General features: G+C 44.1%; 1 protein-coding gene across 1 annotated transcript in view; it reads right to left on the bottom strand.

The window, feature by feature from the left end:
- Tshr (thyroid stimulating hormone receptor) overlaps positions 1–19445 on the bottom strand; it is a 121304-nt gene extending 101859 nt beyond the window's left edge. Inside the window, exon 1 of the mRNA XM_059279757.1 lies at positions 19137–19445. Coding sequence (XP_059135740.1) covers positions 19137–19306 — 170 coding nt within the window. The 5' untranslated portion in view covers positions 19307–19445. The remainder of the gene's footprint in view (positions 1–19136) is intronic.
- Positions 19446–19574: the final 129 nt, after the last annotated feature.

The raw sequence follows: 19574 nt of genomic DNA, 5'->3' as shown, positions 1-19574 counted from the left end.
GAGAGCCAAAGTGTTACAACCAATTGCTTTATGTGTGACCAGTATTGCTTTGGAAATGGCATCTGGGAAGGTCAGGACTGCTCTGCTTGGTTTAAGGAAAACTTACAGCCGAGGAAATTGTGAGCTACCAACTGCTGGACTGAAGAAGAGGTGGAGTGATGTTATTAGAAGGGCTAAGGGAGGTCTTATTGCTTTGAGAAAAGAGGGCACTTGAGAAAACACACAGAGAAGAAAGAACTCAATCACAAGGAAAAGCTGGAAGTACTTGAGTGGTGGGGAAACTAACAGACTGATAATTGAATTTTCACCTCCTGAAGCGATGTGTTCAACAATTACAGATGCTGACATCGTGGTTTGACCTACAGTTTTTTACTTTATGGGGGTATGAAAGCAATTACATTCAGTAAAAACTGTACTCTGAGATTTGTGGTTTGTTTACGTTTTTTATTTTTATTTTCTGTCTGTCTGTGTGTCTGTGTGAGTGCATGCTACGAGTGTGCACGCATCCCCAGAGTCCAGGAGAGGGTATCAGATTCTCTGGAGCTAGAGTTCCAGGTGGTTGGGAGCCCATGTTGGGAACTGAACTCGGGTCCTCTGGTGGAGCAGAAACTTTGTGGTATTGCTTCTTTTCTTCTACCTGTATCTTCTACCTTTATGCAGCTTCTGAGAGAGTTGTATAAGCTATGGGGATTGAACGAACCAAGGAAAAGCAGCCAGTGCTCTTAACCACTGAGCCTTCTCTCTAGCCCCCTTGTATCATATTTTAACCAAGATCCAAAAGCAGCCACTATAGAAAAATCATTGAACAGCTAATGAAGGGTGCCACAGCAAGCTGTCTCTCATTGTCAGAGTTAATCTAACTAATATATGACATAGTGACAGACAAAGAGGCAATGAGTTTGCTCACAGTATGTTTTCCCTCTTAGAGGTGGTCAGGCTATGCCAATCACTGATGTTGAGTCTCTTAGCAACAGAGATCAGTGTGGCTTTCCCTCCTCAAGTGGATGACAGACATTTTCTGGAAGAGACCGTTGTTTTGCCACCATGGTGTAAATGCTTTTTCCAGGTAACTGTTTGTTTCTCTTCCTCTTAGACCCTCATGGAACGTCTGTGTCTGGGGAGATTTCAGAATCCAAATCTGATCCATAGTCATGGGATATCCTAAACTCAGCAGTCAACTGTGAGATGCACTTTGCAGATGCTAAAGGAGTGATCTTGCAGCCATGCATCTTCTCTGCTTCTAGCAAGTATCATACCGAAGATCAAAGGCAAAACTGATGTGCCAATTTGTAGGTAGCAGTTTTCCATGCTGGGGTACCGTTGTGTGGGCTACTCACCAAATCACAGCCTTTGATGTGGGTGCTGTTTCTCCATTAGAATAAATACGAGTACAGGAATCAAAGGGCCAAAGTAGGAATGCTCGCACTGGCCAATATATCCAACAATGCACTGGAGGACTCTGGGCTTTCTATTCCTATTACTCTAGGGTCCACAGGGAATCAGGAATTATGGCTGTGATCTGGACATTTCAGACATCTTGTATACAGAGACCAGAGACCACAGTAGTTGACTTCTTATGGGGAATAGTGGACTCTAAGGAAGGAGCAACAGGCTGTTGCTTCACTATTAGAGCAGAGAGGGATATGTTGGAACTCAGAAGATCCACTTGGCATGTCACTATACCTGACTACAAATAGACCACTGCAATGGTCCTATCTTACATAGAATATATTAATTGTGGCTGCAGAACCCCCAGTGATGAGTGCCTTGGTCATATCACCACATCGTTTCACAACCAGGAAAGGTGGAAACTGAGGGAAGTTTAGGATGAGTGTTGTGAAAGAGGTGATAACTACTAGTCCTGGGCTTAAATCTAATTGCAGCAGCAAGTTAGAGTTTTTCCCTCCCAATCACTCTCTTCTAAGATTCCCTGAGGGAAGAGAAACCCATTGGTATCCTGGACAACCTTTCTCAAATGGATGCAAAGAGTTAGATCTCTATAGAGGACAGTGGCGGTCATCAAGATGAACATTCTCCTGGAGTCTGCTGCTTGCTGTATAGCTGCAAGAGTGCAGTTGACCCACTGAAGTAACTCACCGTGTTCTTCACTCTAAGTCAGCAGCTCTGCCTCCTGCGCCCATTAGAAGACCCCACTGAGGCACCAGGCAGTCAAGAGGAGTGATGTGGATGAAACCAATGGAAGCCACTAGCAGGACAAAGCCACCAGACGTTCAAACCGGGAAAGAGTCTGGAAGTGCTCCTTGGGTTTTGCAACAAGTATTGCAGTAACTTTAGCAAGAACTTTTTCAGTTGAGTAATGGGGACAAGAGCCAGATCACACTGGGTAAGGGGTGAATGGGAAATAAAAGCATCAAGAAAGCAACTTGTGAGCATGTGAAGGGGAAGAGGACAGGGGGATGAAAACGGTGGGTGTGTTGTCACAATGGTAAAGGAGGTGGAGATGAACTTGGGGGCTTTTAAGGCAAATATTCAGGTTTTTTTGTTGCCTTTTCCACCTTTTATAGTCTCAAAATCTCTCAAAATCAGTCTTTAGCAGAGCTGACTGTTTGGGTCACTCTTTAGGTCAGCCAGGAGAAGACCAAATATTTATCAAATTATGACTTCACATCTTTGATGAGTAAAAAGTATCCTGAATATTGAAGAACTCCTTGGTTTACCTAACAGTTCTTTGAAGGCCAGAAACACATTTTGGTTTTCATTTAACAGATACCAAAGGTCAGCCACAGCAGGGGTAAATGCTTGGTAAAAGGTTTGTGACTTATTAAAGCTTTCCTGATTTATAATCCCCATTGCTATTAAAACTGTATGTAAATTACCTTTTGAAATAGATTACAGGGGCCACCCACTTCTCCCTAGAGCAATGAGGCAAGAGTTAAACATTGTTAGAGCAGTGTTGAATATAGATATGTCACTGTTAATAATAAGCCATTACTGTTAGGACCTTCTTAAATGTGCAGTTTTCTTTAAGTAAGTTATAATGTTCAAGGCTGGAATGATTGGCAGCTGATAGGCCATTCCCTCACTGGTGTCCCTGCTGACTTGAATTGAAGGACTATGGCCAAGCAACTAGTAGGAGGGCCCTCCCTCCTACTGACCTGATTGCTCTGAAAGCTTTGTGGATAACTCGAGGAAACGACATTGCAGACATGGCTGTTTGAAGCACCTTGTACCAGTCTTTTGGGTCAACACAAATAACTCCGTCATCATTTTCACCCCGGCAAAGGAGAAAGAATACTTCCCTGGGTGGCCCAAGACCTCAGTTTCTGCAAATACACTACTTCATTTGCACGAAGGATTGTGCTGTGACTGATACAAACATAGTCCTTCATGAACATGTAGATCTCCTGCAGTTGGTGTAAACACCCTTGCCACACTCCTTTCTGGCTTCAGAAGCAGGCTGCTGAGCTCAGTGTTTGAGTCAGCTGAGAGACACCCTCCTGCGCTGCCCCCTGGTGTTGCAATGTTAGGCACAATAAGAGGCTTCCCTAGACCAGTCTTTTCTAGTCCACTCTTGGTCCTTGGCGTTAGTAAAACAGGATGGCCAGGTAACACAGAGGACCATAGACGTGGCAGTGGGTTAGTGGCCGTGGCCGCAGTGGCAGTGTAAACATGCTGGCAGGAATGAAGATTTACGAGACACTCGAGCCTTTCCCTTTGACAATCAGACTATCGAAACAACCAGTTCCAAGGAGTTGGAATTTCCCCAGGAGAGAATGAAAAAACTGAAACCCTAGTACCAGCAAGAGGAGACACTTCTGCCAAGAAAAGATTTTTCACAGCTCTGACTGCTTGTCAGAACACCTTGCAAGAGAGATTGGAGCTGATAGTGATGAGTCAGTGATGGATAGGACCACGTCTTGGCCAGGACTGCTCTACCAGTCCTTCCTTCCTTCCTTCCTTCCTTCCTTCCTTCCTTCCTTCCTTCCTTCCTTCCTTCCTTCCTTCCCTCCTTCTTTAAATATTTATTTACATATTTGTATGTGAATGAATGTTTTGCCTGCTTGTGTGTGTAGTGCCTGCAGAGGCCAGAAGAGGGCATCAGATCCCTTGGAACTAGAGTTACAGACTTCATTGCCTTCATGTGGGTGCTGGGAATTGAGCCCTTGTCCTTGGAAGAGCAGCTAGAGCTCTTAACCACAAAGCCATCTCTTCAGCCCACCTCTTGCTTTCTATTTAAGCCTAAGCCTCATGTTAGAACCTGAAATGTGGACTCGAGAGGCTACTGGGCAGACATCTTTGCTTTTCTTTCACTCCAGCTGTACCGAATAAATCCTTTCTTTGCTCTCCGCTGCTAGTTGCCTATTTAACTGGTGTATTTTGAGTGGGTAGGTGAGCCTAGCTTGTTAGGGTTGCGAAGGCCCAGGCTCCGACCCTAAGAACTACAGTCGTAGCAGCAATAAGGTGAGGGGAACTAAAGTATGGAGAGCCGTCAGGAGAGAAATTCAGGAGAGAAACAACAGCTGGAAGAGGTAGCAGGGACTCCAGGAGCCATGGAAGTAGAAAGAAAACACAGGAGGGGAAAAGTTGAGGCTACAGGTGAGAAAACAGAAGGCCGTGAAGAATCGGAGCAGAGACACCGTGGGCCTCGGTTACCGAAGGATTCAGTGAGCTATAAACCCTGAAGGACTAAGAATCTTAGATGCCCTTGGCCCGAGAACTGTAATGCTAACCAGTCTCAAGAGCGAGCACTCCAGGGTTTAGGGTTTTGGTGCCCGAAACCTGGTTAAAGCTGTAATATAAGTGATGCCTGATTCTGCAGCTGCTGTCTACCACTGTAGCTCTGTACGTCTGGAAACCGATTGTACTAGCTGCTAAATGTGTATGTGGTGGTGGTGGTGAGTGGGGTGCGGGACATGCTGTTAGTTAAGGCCTAGAGCAAAAAGCCTTCAACTTGAATGCCTACACTTCCTAAAACCTGCAGCTATCAGCCCCTAGCTTATTGGGTTTGTAGCTAGAAAGTCTTTAGGTCTGCCAGTCCAGCCACCAGGTCATGGGCACTCAAGGGCTCATAACTGCCAGCCCTTGGAAGAACATCTCCTCATTTGCCCATAATATCTATTTGGGAAGGGCAGACTGGCCCTAGCCACTTCACTGGTAACACTTCCATATGTTCCTAGGATAACTTTTGCTATTAGGTGGGAAACCTGTGCTCTGCTTGTCACCATGACTTCTGAATGGCATAGATTTGTGTGTGGTATTTTTTCCCTCCCCCATTTTGCTGCTATTAATAATGAAGGTGTCAGCTATAATATAAAATATATATGACATACACAAATATATAATATAAAAATATAGCAACCATAGCTTCTCCAAGCTACCCTGTCTGTTTTGGTCTCTGTAAAGTGCCACGAGGAACCCTTACAAGAACATCAGACCTTGTGTTGTTACACAAAACTGAATCAGACAGAGCCTTAATGAATTCTTTCATGCTTCATGGAACACATTTCGGAGCTTCTGGCTGTGTTGTTTTAGAGGGAAAGGATCGAGAGTGGTTGTGAAATGCCTATTTGGTTATGCTACATAAGAAGGCCAGCCAAGCATTAAATACGGGCATCTGGAGGGTCTGGAAATACTAACAGGCTTGTTATCCAAACTCTGACACAGAGCAGCTAAATTCTTACAGATTTATGGGCTCTATTAGGACCGAGACCCGCAGATTATAATTTCAATCACTGTCTTCTACTGATGGCAACTCCGTGGGATGATTATCTTTGAAAGCGGAAACTCATTCTTGTAAATCTTCATAAAGCCTCCTTTGCAAGGTGGACAAATGCTTTCTTAACAAAGTGGCACAGCCCTGATGCCAGGAAGATGCTGAGTGGTCTCTGCATAGAATAGAAGCTTGCCCTCTACACCCTGATGGAATGTTCTAAATGAAGGTTACATGAGACTGGATGCCACAGTCTCTCAGATCTGCCACTGTTAGGGATAACAGCTAACCTGTAACCAAGGCACATTCTAGGTAATCCAGTTTCCTTTCTTAGTGATGTAACAAAACATCTGATGTAAAGTATCTAATGGAGGAAGGCCAGATTTTGGTTCACAGGTTCAGAGGTTTCAACCCACAGTCCTTGACTCTGTTGATTTTGGGTTTGTGGTGAAGCAGAATATTATGGGCAGCAGGATCCTCGGGAAGAGAGGCTCTTCTCCTGGTGGAAAGGGAGCAAAGAGAAAGGAATAGACCAGAGGCAGGTATAACCTTCAGAGGCATGCCTCCAGTGCCTTCCTCCAGGTAAGTACCATCTCCTAAAGATCCCAGAACTTTCCAAACTAGCATCACTAGCTGGGTACCAAGTTGCTTTTCTCATCACTGTGACAAAATACCCAAGAGAAGATCTGAAAACAAAGGTTTATTTCATCTTATGATTACAGAAGGGGCAAGTTCACGGTTGCTTGGACCCATCCACTTGGACCGAAAGAACACCATGGCAGAAGGAGTATGCAACATGGAGGAGCATTTTTAGCTCCCGGTGAATAGAAAGCAGAAAAAGAGATTATAGAAAGGAAATATAGCAAGACACTGTCCCCAAGGACACACCTCCAATGATGAATTTGCTCCAGCATGACCCACTTTCCAACTTTCCCCAAAGTGCCAAAATAGTACTACCATCTAGGGGCCAGGAATTCAACACGTGTGGGTCATTTCATATTTAAATAGCAATATGAGGAATGCTTGCTACCAGTCTTGCACTTATAACCACTTGATGGGAGGGTATGGCAGATCTTAGAGGTCTTCCTGCTTAGTTGATCCTGTGATATAAACAGCCAAGTAACCTGCAGGAGTTGAGAAAGTGATCTTATATCTTCTGCCTCTAAGAGCAAAGGAGTTTGGGGGGAAATGGCTGGGATAAAAGCGCTGATAATGGCCAGATGTGGTCTCACATCCCTTTGATCCCAACACTAGGGAGGCAGAAGCAGGCAGATCTCTGTGAGGTAGAGACTAGCCTGGTTTGAATAGTGAATTTGAGTCTGACCAGTATAACATGGTGAGATCGTAGCTCAAACACTAAAACAAAATAGAACAAACAAATAAACAAAAGAAAGCAAGAGGAAGAGCAGCATATTTCTTTTGTTTAAATTTTTAAAGGTTCTTAGGGAGGGGGCTGGAGAGATGACTCGGTGGTTGAGAGTACTTGCTGCTCTTCCAGAGGACCCAGGTGCAATTCCCAGCACCCACAAGGCAACTCACAACCACCTATCACTCCAGTTTCAGGGGACCCAAAGCCCTCTTCTGACCTGTGTGAGCACCAAGCATGCACATAGTACACATACATACATACATGCAAGCAAAATGCACATACACATAAAATAAATAAATCTAAAACATAATACATAAAATAAAATTCTTAGCATAATTCCTTTCTTGGTATATTGGCTAAACATTTAATAGAGATATAAAAATAGCCAAAGCTATTATAGAAAAACCCAATAGAAGTGGTATATCACTTGAGTTATTTCTCAGTTTCTCTGTAACAGAAAAAAGCCTTTTGCTTAAATATTGACTCATTAAAGAATTATAGACCATGGCATATGCCTTCCTCTTACATCATCTCCTTGCCTAACACTACCACGAAGCTCAGAAGCAACAAATGTACACCATTCTTTGGCCAAGTGGCTAAAAATACTGTCCTTCACAAGATGGCACTCAAGATTTTTTTCAGTATTGGAAAATAGTTTGCTGTTTAAGCTTCTGAAAACATGTGTGAATATTTAGTTTTATGTTTTTTTTTTTTTTAATCTAAGGTAAGGCACTGAGACATAGATTGGGGATGTTCTCTATACTGGTGTGTTAAAAATCAAAGGGGCCTGGAAAGTCTTGCAATCTTTAGATTGGCCTGTTTACATTCACCTACTCTGGTGATGGGATGGCCAAACACCCTAATTGTCGTGCTAGAAACCTCATCCAACTACTGAGGGATCTGGATGCAGAGATCCATGACTAGGCCCCAGGTGGATCTCTGGGAGTCCAATTAGCGAGAATGAGGAGGGTTTATATGAGAGAGAATTGTTGAGACCAAGGTCGGATAAAGCACAGAGACAAATAGCCAAACGAACGGAAACACATGAAATATGAACCAATGGCTGAGGGGTCACCAACTGGATCAGGCCCTCTGAGTGGGTGAGACAGTTGATTGGCCTGATCTGTTTGGGAGGCATCCAGGCAGTGGCACTGGGTCCTGTGCTCATTGCATGAGTCGGCTGTTTGAAACCTGGGGCCTATGCAGGGTCGCTTGGCTCGGCCTGGGAGGAGGGGACTGGACCTACCTGGACTGAGTCCACCAGGTTGATCTCAGTCTGTGGGGAAGGCTTTGCCCTGGAGGAGATTGGAATGGGGGGTGGGTTGGGGGAAGGTGAGGGGGGCCGGAGGGGGGAGAACAAGGGAATCTGTGCCTGTATGTAGAACTTAATTGTATTGCAAAATAAAAATTAAAAAAAAAAAAATCAAAGGGGCCTGGAAAGTCTTGCAATCTTTAGATTGGCCTGTTTACATTCAGTTCTCCATCGGGTGGCTTGTTTAATCACTTTGTGATGACAACTCTTAGCCAAAGACACAAGGCACAAAAAGGCATATATCCTTAATATCTATTTACATAAAAAGTCTTGGAGAGAGGTAAAACCCTAGAGAAGACAGCCAATTAGCAGTTGCCAAGGGCTGAGAGGGGCAGGGACTGTTGAATGCCTGTTCAATTAGCACAGGATCTCCTTTCGTGATGCTGGAAAAATAGCTGAAGCTAGATAGAGATGATGATCAGACAGTATTGCGAAGGTAACAAGTGCTGTTACTTAGCAAATTTCAGAGTGATTGTGGTGTGCATTTCCTAGTGGAGAGCAGGAGGAAGACAGCTGGTGAGGAGGAGAGGAGAGGAGAGGAGAGGAGAGAGAGAGAGAGAGAGAGAGAGAGAGAGAGAGAGAGAGAGAGAGAGAGAGAGGCAGGGAGAGAACAAATTCTGTTTGGGAAGATAGATCTGGGGTAGAGAGCACCTTGAATTTATAGCAGGAGGTCCGTGCTTGAATTCTTACTTTTGTGATGACTAAAGTTATGTTTTAAGTTTAAATTAATGTGCTTAAGAGATCTATAAAACAAAAATACCTCTAACCTGTAAGCCCCACTTGCTCAAGGACAGATAATTTCCCTGGAATGCTGGATGCATTCATATAAGATAACAAGTCACGTGTTTTTGCTTCTGTAAACAAGCTTGGTTGTCCCAACTGCAACGGATGTGCTTGATCATACATAAGCAGGAAGTACGTCAGGACCTATGCTTGCTCCTGAGTGAAGGAAGGTGGGAAACACATAGCCTTGTGGGATTTGCCTTTATAAGTCTCTGACTAATGTATTTCAGTGTCATACTCTGGGAATTTCAGGTATGGACCTGGCCAGTGTCCATCATCCTAGCCAGTACTTGATAAATCTTACTTCAAATTTTGCTCAAAAATTATGGTAGTGGGATTAACTTGTCCAGTGGGATTAACATTCTCTCAGTGGTGATGACTTAAAAGGGAAGAAAGATGATATTTCTAGGTCTTACTTTAAAAGCGTAACTTAGAGTCAAACACTAGCCTTACAGAGCCACTGAGCAATAAGCAAGGCATATGTGTTTATGAAAACATAGCGTGAGTCTAGTCCAGAGTTGACAAAGCACACATAATTCAACAAAAGAAAACCTGCTGGTGGTGAGTTTTAAAGACAGGAGAGAAAAGGACATTTAACTCTTGCTGTAGTTAAAAATTATTAAAAAAAAAATGGGGGCTGGGGAGATGGTTTAGTTCTTAAAGAGCTGTGATACAAACACATGTTCAGATCCCCAGTACTGACACAAAAACCTGAGCCTGGGAGCATACAGTATAGTCTCGTTTCTGGGGAGGTGGAGATGGCGGGGCAGGGATTGTTACTGGAGCTTGCTGGCCAGTCAGGCTGGTTGACTAGAACTGGTGAAGCCGCAGCTTCAGTGTGAGATTCTATCTCAAAAAATAGAGAGTACAGCAGCCCCAACCTTACCTAGCCCAGCAGCCAGGGCCCCGCTACCCACCATACACTACCCCTCCACGAACAAGACGGCAGCGCTCAGCCCCTGACCTCAAAGAGAATGGAGCAGCCCTGTGAGTCCTAGTGGGGCCCTCTGTAGGAGGAAGGTGCCTGAGATGCTGCTTCCCCAAGGAGCCCTGGGGCAAGAAGGCCAGAAAGCAGAGAGCAAGAGAGACGAGGTCTGGGTAGGTGATAGAAGACACTGAGTGACTGAGCTGGAGGCTGAGGGAAGGAAGAGGGTGAGGAGTTGGCCAGGAGCAAACCAAAGTAAAGGAAGAGCCATAGGAAGTCGCTTTGGGGCCACCCGTTGCAAGAGGGGAAGGTCCCCACAAACGCTGCTATGGGCAGGTGGGTGGCCTGGGGTCTGCATAGCCAGTGTTTGACTTTCTTTTTGAGTGGGTGCAAAGAGGAGAGAACCAAGAGTGAGGTGGGTTCTCCTCCCTGGCTCTTGTCTGTCCGTCTGTCCATCTGTCTGTCTGTGGTGGGTTTCTGTTTCCAGGGATTTGGGTTAGAATCATAAGTCATTCCCTTCCCTTTCCAGGAAGGCCTCCTGCTATATTTCGGGGACCTGTCTGGTTTGGCTGGAGTCCCATGAGAATGTGGGACCTCTTAATGAAAGATAGCAAACAGGGAGATTGTGGCTGGTTGGGTTTTAGTGGAGGTACAGGTTGTATGAGTAAAATACATCAAAAAAAAAAAAAAACAGAGAGTAACTGAAGAAGCCACCCGATGTTAGCCTCTTGCCTCCTCCGTGTGTGTGCACACACATACTCACACCTACACACACACATACACACACACACAGAGCTGTTAAAATGAGTTAGTCCACTTGATTTAGTAATTCATCACACAGAAGCATCATGACAATTTTCAGGAATGCAAACATTTAAGAATTGGATAGCCCAGCATATAGCTCACCATCTGTGAGCAAGAAACCTGGAAGGTTGGCGGAGTCAGTCCCCCCCCCCCCCCCCCCCCCCCCGTGCGCCCACAAGAACCAGGGCATATGTGTTTACTCACCCTCCTTCCTACAGCCAGAGTCCCAAGATGCTTAGCACCTTGACCTCGTGGGATACAGCAACCACTGGGTCACAGCATCACAGCAGCTGCAAACTCCCCACCCTGCCATGTTCATTCCCACATTCCTCTATTCTGTCCGGTGGAATCAAGCTCCCCAGTACGAATTCTCAATGCCTAATTTGCTGTCATGAGAACTGGGGCTAAGACATCACCAGCTGCTGTCTTTTGCTAAGACCAGTCAGTCTTAGGAAAGCCTGTTAGATTTACCTTCAAAACAAACCTTGGATTCCACCATTTTTCATCACCCTTCCTGCTATTCAGCTGGTACAAGCTATCGCCAGCTCTTACCTCATTGACACGCGTAATAGTCAAGGCAATCCTAGCGAAATGGAAACCAGACTTTGTACTTTTTTTGGGGGGGGGAGAAGAGGGAGGGTTCTTCAAAATGCTTATGAGCATCCTAATTCATTCAGAAAATAGTTATGTATGCATGTGTGTGTCAGTGTGTGTGTGTGTGTGTGAATATGCATACATGTACTCGATATACTCTATAGATCATATATAATGACCTACAATGCACACCATGATGGGTTCCCTAGGACTGTATTGCCCCTTGCTCTCTCTCCTTCAGCCACTTAGCTTTCTTGGTTTCTCAATATAGCCTGCAGATTTTTCTTCACCGTCACTTTCATTTCTGAATCTCTGCATTTCTTCATAATTTTACTCTTCTGGATATGACGCTAGCTCTCTCTTTTTCCCCATTTAATTCATCTAGCACGCGACTTGAATGTCACCTTTTCAATGAGGACTTCTGTTTTGGGTTGAATATCTGAGCCCCTTCAAAAAAAATTCACTGGGCTTGAATCAAAATTTCCCATGTGCCAGTTTTAGGAAGTGAGTCCTTTGGGTTGTAATTAGGTCATGAAGGTGAAGCTTTGGCTTTTGTGTCCAAGTCAGTGTCCTTAAAATAAGAAACAAGACTGGTGAGCTCAGCTTCCTACCATGTGTAGTTACAAGAAAATGGCCATTTACAAACCAAGGACAGGTCAGCAGGCATCGCATCTGACCATTTGAAGGCAACTTCCAGGGTTCCTATTTTCTCTCTCTCTTCCTCCCTCTCTCCCTCCTCTCTCTTTCTATTTCTCCTCTGAAGGTGTACTTTTCCCCACCTGCCAGTCTTTGTGTTTTACTCTGCCCTACACTGCCCATTTTAGACGTTTTCTCTGTTTGAATGTAAGGTCAAGGTGGTCATTTATTATGTTTCACCAATGCCAGACTAGTATTAGCATAAATATTTACTGGAAAAACAAGAGGAAGGAAGGGAGGGAGGGAAGGAGGGAAGGAGGAGGGGAGGGAAAAGAGAGGAAGAGAGGGAGGGAACGAGATAGCAATGTATGTTTATTTAAAGGTAGAATTTCTGCTTTTCCTAACCCTTTAGACCATGTCCGTAGGCCCAGAAGTACTTGAGAAGGATGGTGAGATGAAAACAACATAGCCCGAGTCCACTAAAGCCATCCTCCCAGGAGACCCCCTCATTTCTCTGTTCCCTAGATCCTATGTGCAAAGATTTCCCCCCAAAACTAGCCTTCTAGTTTCTCAGCTTACAAAAAAAAATAGAAATAACAAGATACAAAGTGACAACACCTGGAAATAAGAAATATTTCAATCCTCTCTTTGGAGTTGAGTATTGTAACACCAGGAATGGGTAAAATTAAACTAATGCCTGAAAATATAAGCCCAAATCTTAATGTATTATATAATTGGATAAATCATATCTACTGAAAGAGAAAGCTGGACCCTAGGGAGAGTTTTCCATGTGCAAAAGCAATGTAGGATGTTTACTTTACGATGATGAAGAAATATTTGAATTTCTGGTGTATTCTGATGGAAAAGTATTATCATTAAGACTATCAGAAAAATCCAGGATTTTGTGTATATTTTGTGTATATGGATTCCACATATGACAAAACTGTATTTACAGGATGCCTTCAAATCACAAGAACCTGCCTTAAATCTGAATAAAAATTTGTTTTGAAATTTTCTGGTGTTCTTAAGAATCCATACAGTTAAGTCTGACACCTCAATGACACACTTTAAAATCCAACCTATAGTTTTGAACAAATGGGACTATTTGTCAATCCTTAACATTTTTCTCTGTTATTTTTAAATGGCGGTAATGAAAATAAAAAAGTAGCTGAATACATAGATCTGTTTCAGTAAATATGGAAATGGTTGGTGTTAAGGATATCTTACTACATTTAATTCAACTCTCTGCCTCTCTGTCTCTGTCTTTCTGTCTCTCTGTCTCTGTCTGTCTCTGTCTCTGTCTCTGTCTCTCTGTCTCTCTGTCTCTGTCTCTCTCTGTCTGTCTCTCTGTCTCTCTGTCTCTCTGTCTCTGTCTCTCTCTGTCTCTCTCTGTCTCTGTCTCTCTCTGTCTCTCTCTCTCTCTCTCTCTCTCTCTCTCTCTCTCTCTCTCTCTCTCTCTCGTGCGCGCGCGCGCGCACCATGGCTCTTATGTGGATATGTGGAAATCAGTAGACAACTTGCAGGAGTTGTGGGATCCCTGTGAATCCCAGAGATGGAGCTCAGGCTACCAGGCTGGGCGGCAAAGTGCCTTAATCCGATGAGCCATCTTTCCAGTCCAGTATTAAAAATATAATGAGATACAATGGATGAGACATGTGCAAAATATGTTGTTATAGCATTGACTGAAAGGACTGAGGGCCTTTGGTGAACTTCTGTGGGAAAGTGTTCTCAAGGGATGGTGAGGAAAGTAATCATCGTTCAGGATGTGTTCAGAAGGAAAAGCATGAGGTCAGCCAGTTTTGCATTCTTTGTAACATAATAGATCTAGTCATAGTAGACACCAAATGTATACTTATAGCCCCAGAAAAATGACAGGTTAGACTAATGTGTGGTTTCTCAACTTTTTGACAGGTCAAGGATATCTTTGAAAAAAATCTAAGAAATTTGCTGATTTGTGTACATATAAAATTCTACATAATCCCAGGTTCCCAGCAGTGTGATAGACTTCTAGGACACCTCTGAACCTCTTGAATAATGGGCTTTAATTTGAAATGTAAATGGCACACCTATACAATCAGAAAATAATGATCAAGTAGATTGATTCATGGGAGCAATTTCTGAGCTTTAACAGGGAAAACGAAGCACCTTGATGATAAATTGTCCAATAGCACTCACACAAGAGTGACTTATTTAATGATGTATTTTGAGCAGTGTGAATTAGCTTTCTCTATGCTTCCTGCCTGGTCAGAAGTGATACAAGAAAATAGACTCAGTCTCTAGTCTAGCCAGCACTTCTTTTGTAGATGTGGAAATAATTAAAAACTGTGGATTCAGGCCTCTAAGTAGGATACCTGACATACTTCAACAGCTTCTCGTGCACATACAAAGGCACATTTACCCATGTACATACATGTGCACACAAACACACATATATATATATACACATGCACATGAGTACACAAAAAAGAACCCAGCTACAACAGAAGGCTCCAGTTAGGCCTGCCATTCATCATCTCAGAATCCAGTTTCAGGTGTACGTGTACATGTGTGTGCAGGTGCAGGTCCACATTCGATCCAATGTGAGCAGAAGCTGGAGGAGGATGCTAGGTATCTTGCTCTATGATGCTCCTGGATTGTTAAGTGAACCTATTCCTGCCTTCCAAACTACCTCACTGTCCTCCCACAGTGCCTGCCATTCTGGATATTCAAATCACCTCTTTGATTCTGGATAATTAAGTAGAGTTACATTAACATATAGGTTCAGGGACATTACTCCTGGAAACTGCAAGGCACCATATAAATAAATACTTGCGTAGTGGTGGTGGTGGGAGCACACCAGTGTTAGATTTTTGTAAACTAAAAAGAGAAAAACCAGAGCTGACAAACAAATGTTCCACTTTCTTTGACTGCTTTTAAGGAGCCTCCATTCTTGGGTGTCTACTTTTTTCTTTTTTCAGAAGAATACTATCTCAGATAGTTGTGAGCCACCATGTGGGTGCTGGGAATTGAACTTGGGTCCTTTGGAAGAGCAACCAGTGCTCTTAACACTGATCCATCTCCCCATCACGAGTACTACATCAGAAAAGTTCAGGAAGCACCAGTGAAGTCGATAGTTGGAGAAGATTGATATTCAACGTATCTTGAACATGGTTTGATGAAATGTCAAACAATGACAAGTAGTGAAAAGGGTGGAAACCCCTCAGATGTCACTTCAGTATCTGAAAGGAAAATTCTAGTGCCCTCAACAGTCAGAGAAGCAGTCTTGGTTGTGGGGGCATTTGTAGACAGTGGTCTACCCTTCCATCTTGTTGGTGTACTATAGTTTTTTAATTTGTTCTGTCTTGTTTTCTGGTCATCACCTATTATGCATCAAGTCTAACTTTCCGTCCTAGCAGCATCATGAGCTTTCCTAAGTAAATTTATTGCAGCTAAAGAAATGAGCCTACTTAAGCATACCAAGTGGTAAATAACACAAATGGAAGCTATGGTCCCAATCCCGAAGGTGGAACACGATAGTTTAGTTTAGAAAACACTGTGATAGTCACTCATTAAACCCTTAGGTGCAGCATGTAAACAGTTAAAAGCTGAAACTTAAAATCAAATCTCAGCAGCATTTCTGAACATTCTTGAACTCCTGCAAGGTGGACAAACCCTGGACAAACCAAGACTCAAGACAATGGAGGAAGTGCCAGCAGGTACAGGTGGTCATTGCTGCCATCGTGAAGCTGATGGGGAGAATGCCGGGTATCGTGCTCTACCTATCTACTGAGTTAAAGACAAGGCAAGGTGAGTCAGCACTTTTCTGGAGAAAGAATCCATAAAACCACAAAATGCCGCTCTGAGAACAGCATCCTCTTATGCAGAGAGGCAACATGTGGCAACCTTTTGAACAGAGGAGAGTGACGATGGCCCAGCTTGGTGTGTTTGGTTTGGAGGTAATAGTATCGGTAATTATGTGCCAAAATCTTGTTGTTTTGCTTTCCACTTTTCTCAAAATCCTCCAGAGAGGTAAATTTTCATGCGTTTAGTTATCGGGGGGGTGTGTGCTATGGTGCTCATGTGGAGGTCAGAGGACAACTTTCGAGAGTCAGTTCTCTCTTTCCAGGGATGAACATCAGGTTGCTGTGCTGTGGGGCAAGCTCTTCTACCCACTGAGCCATTTCACTCGCCCTATGGGCCCAAACCTTTAATTATGTTCTTTTGCTTTCTCTGAGTTTCCTCATGTGATTCTCAAGTAAGAGGAGTAAATGTTTTCTTCCGATTTCTTAAATCTCAACGATGATTGAAGGATGCAAATGTGGAGTAAGGATAGCAGCCCCCCACAACCTTGTCCCAGCCTCTGCTGTTCCCCTCTGGAGAAGCATGTAAGGAAAAGATCCAGAGCCCCATTGTAACTATTCCGTTCCCATCTGTAAGACCACAGTGGCGGTGTATGGGCAGTGGAGAAAGAAGAGATCTCTGCTCCCATCACCGTAGCACATGCCCTCAGCACCTTAGCAGTGTGTAAAGCGGCCAACCTATGCTTGTGTAGCATCCTGATGGATGTTGCCAAGTGAGGCCTACAGCTCTGCAAGAACCATTGGCCATTGTACGTCACACAGCTCTTAACAATTCTAAAAGAGGATGGGGTGGAGTTTTGCAGGACGCTGTCTGGGCTGCAACAGTCTTGAACTAATAAAAAGCTATGATTACCTGCACACAATTTGAGCACGATCGAACCTTTCGGCACCCTGCTATCAAGTGTATAGGGGTTCACGAGGCCCCCACCCCTACTGAGGATTTATAGGAGGTTAATGGTTACTTGGGGAGGGAGAGACATTTTCCTTAGGGGTTTTGTCATGGGAAGGTGCCCATGCTCCTATAACTCCTCATTCATGTTTTGTAAGCAATCCTGGTTAAACTTGTTGGGACACGGACACACACACACACACACACACACACACACACACACACACACACAGAGTTAGGAGACTAGTTCAGAAAAAAAAGGAGATCAGATGGAAGGGGAAGGGAACAAGAGAGGGTAATGGGGCTGAATATGATCAAATACATTATATATACATCATATATATCATATGAAGTACATTATTATGTATAATCAGTATATGCTAACAAAATGCAATAAGAAAGTTTAAAGAAGGGATTCACTCTAACAATGTAAATCTTGTGAGAGAACATCCCTCAGGTCATTATTCGAGCAAGCATGTCATGCTATTCACCCACACTTAAAAACAAAAATCAACCATGTCTTTCCCATCTCAGAACAGCTTCGTTCTTCAGGGTCTAGCATCTGGTCTCCACCACTCTCCAGGTCAGATCCACCTGTCTCTGTGCACTCACACCCTATGATTATCTTCATTTGCATCACAGCATCAGAAGCCTCTTTTAAGTAGAAGGAAAACAGTCCTTTTGAATAAATGCTCTCACTTTCAGCATTTCCCCTTCTCAACATGTCGTGGGTGATGGTGAGTTCCTTTGCACTCATGGAACCTCATCTCTCTTCACTAATGACAACTCTGTGCAGAAGGCATGTCTTTGGGCTCCTGACAATCTGAGACAAGGATATGCATTTATTTATTCATTCACTGAAGCCTTCTTTTTTTTTTTTTTCTTCTGTGTGAGCTGCCTGGTTTGGAATTTGAGGTTGCATGACAGAGTCCCCATGTTGGGTATTCAGCCTGCTTGGATAAGCATACAAACAGAGGAACTAAGGGCAATGAGGCTGTCCTTATGGATCTTGAAGTTTGTACGAGAGTTCTGTTTTAGGGACTATCTGAATCCATTGTAGGCCTTTCTTCACTATGGTAAGGATGTGTTTTACTCCGTGAAGACAGCGTGGAGAACGAAGTGTTACTCAGAGGTTACTGCCGTAACACATCCATGGGAAATAAGAAACAAGGGTGGGTGGCTGAGTTTCAGCTAATGGACCAAACGGAGTTCAGAAGCATGATCCCGAGAGGCAGTCATCTCCTGATGACTGCTCCCATAAGATAAATTCTTGAGAAAAATCTTGAAGTAGGATTGCTTTTCACCTTTCTCCACGTTCTCTGGGGGTAAGAAGCCCCTCTGGCTCACAGTTCTTTCTGCGGTATTTTTAACCAATCTGTTTTAGGGATCACTGATTTAAATGTTGGTTAAGAAACTAACATTTAGTACAAAGATGAAAATGTGCTCTATGAAATATCATCTCTTTCCCCATGTATATTAAAAAGAAATTCTGGATATGCTAAGTGGTGATACAGGCTGGGCGGTTCACAGTTAGGATCTATACTGGATGAAGGGCATTTATTATTTTAAAAATAATTTAATTTACTCATTTATAATTTCATATATATATGAAATTCCCTTCTCCCCCATTCCCTTCTCTTAGTACCCTTCCATTTCCTTTGGAACCCTTCTTTGTTCTGACATGTCCAAGGGGACATTTGTAAATGGGCTCCTGATTAAGGTTTTTTTTTTTTTTTTTTTTTTTTTTTTTTTTTTTTTTTTTAAACACAGGATCTCTTTACACAGCCCTGGCTGTCCTGGAACTCACTCTGTAGACTAGGGTGGCCCAGAACTCACCGAGATCCACCTGCCTTTGCCTCCTGACTGCTTGGGTTAAAGGCGAGAGCCACTATGCCCAGCTCTGATTAAGTTTTTAACTATTATTTGATAAGTCAAATGGCTAAGGTAATTTCCCACCTAGGGAGACTGAAAGGGGAATTGCGGGAGAGGAGCAATTTTACTATCTGAGGTAACGTCTTAAAGTTAGTTCTAAAGCTGTTTTATGTCCTACTCTCACCTGAAGTGAAACTAAACCCAACCGGCGCTAAAAGTTGGCAAAATGTAGTCAGAATAGTAGTAACTCTACAGAAAGCACAACTCCCATGGTCACCAACAAAGTTTTGTTAAGGGTTGTCTTTCCCTATGTCAGCAGCACGGTCGACCATCCCAAGTCTGTGCGACTGAGTTTGTGCAGGAACTGACCAGACACCCGCGCACCCCACCACACACCAACGGTTTCTGTCCAGGGGCTTCGGCCTTGGCCTTGGCTACTCACAGAGTCTGGGTGCTGGGTGGTAGGCTGGGGATGCGGTGGAGTTCCTTGCAGGTGACTCTGAAGTCGTCCTCCTGGTGGCACTCGCAGGGTGGAGACGCACACCCTCTGCCCCACAGGTTCCTGGGCAGGGCGAGCAGCAGCCCGAGCTGCAGCAGGTACCCTGGCCTCATTTTCCAAGGGACCTCCTGGGCTACTCCATCGCTGCGCGCTGTCGCCTCATTCTCAGTGCCCGGCGCCTGACGCCCGAGGAGACCGGGGAGCGGGAGGGACGGGAGGGAGGAGGAGGGCTCGGAGGGGCTGTGACCTCATCGCTGGAAAGCACACTGGAGAGGGGGCAGGAGAGGCTCTCAAGTACTCCGCTTGCCTAGGCAACTCTCCATCCAAACAAGTCAGCTTGCCACACTCGATCAGCCTCGCAGTTCCTTCTGTTCCGAGACA

The sequence above is a fragment of the Peromyscus eremicus genome, chromosome 14 (genome assembly GCF_949786415.1).
Source record: "Peromyscus eremicus chromosome 14, PerEre_H2_v1, whole genome shotgun sequence".
Taxonomy (NCBI): domain Eukaryota; kingdom Metazoa; phylum Chordata; class Mammalia; order Rodentia; family Cricetidae; genus Peromyscus; species Peromyscus eremicus.
Note: the sequence above shows the minus strand (reverse complement) of the source record. Positions and strands in the feature narration are given on the sequence as shown.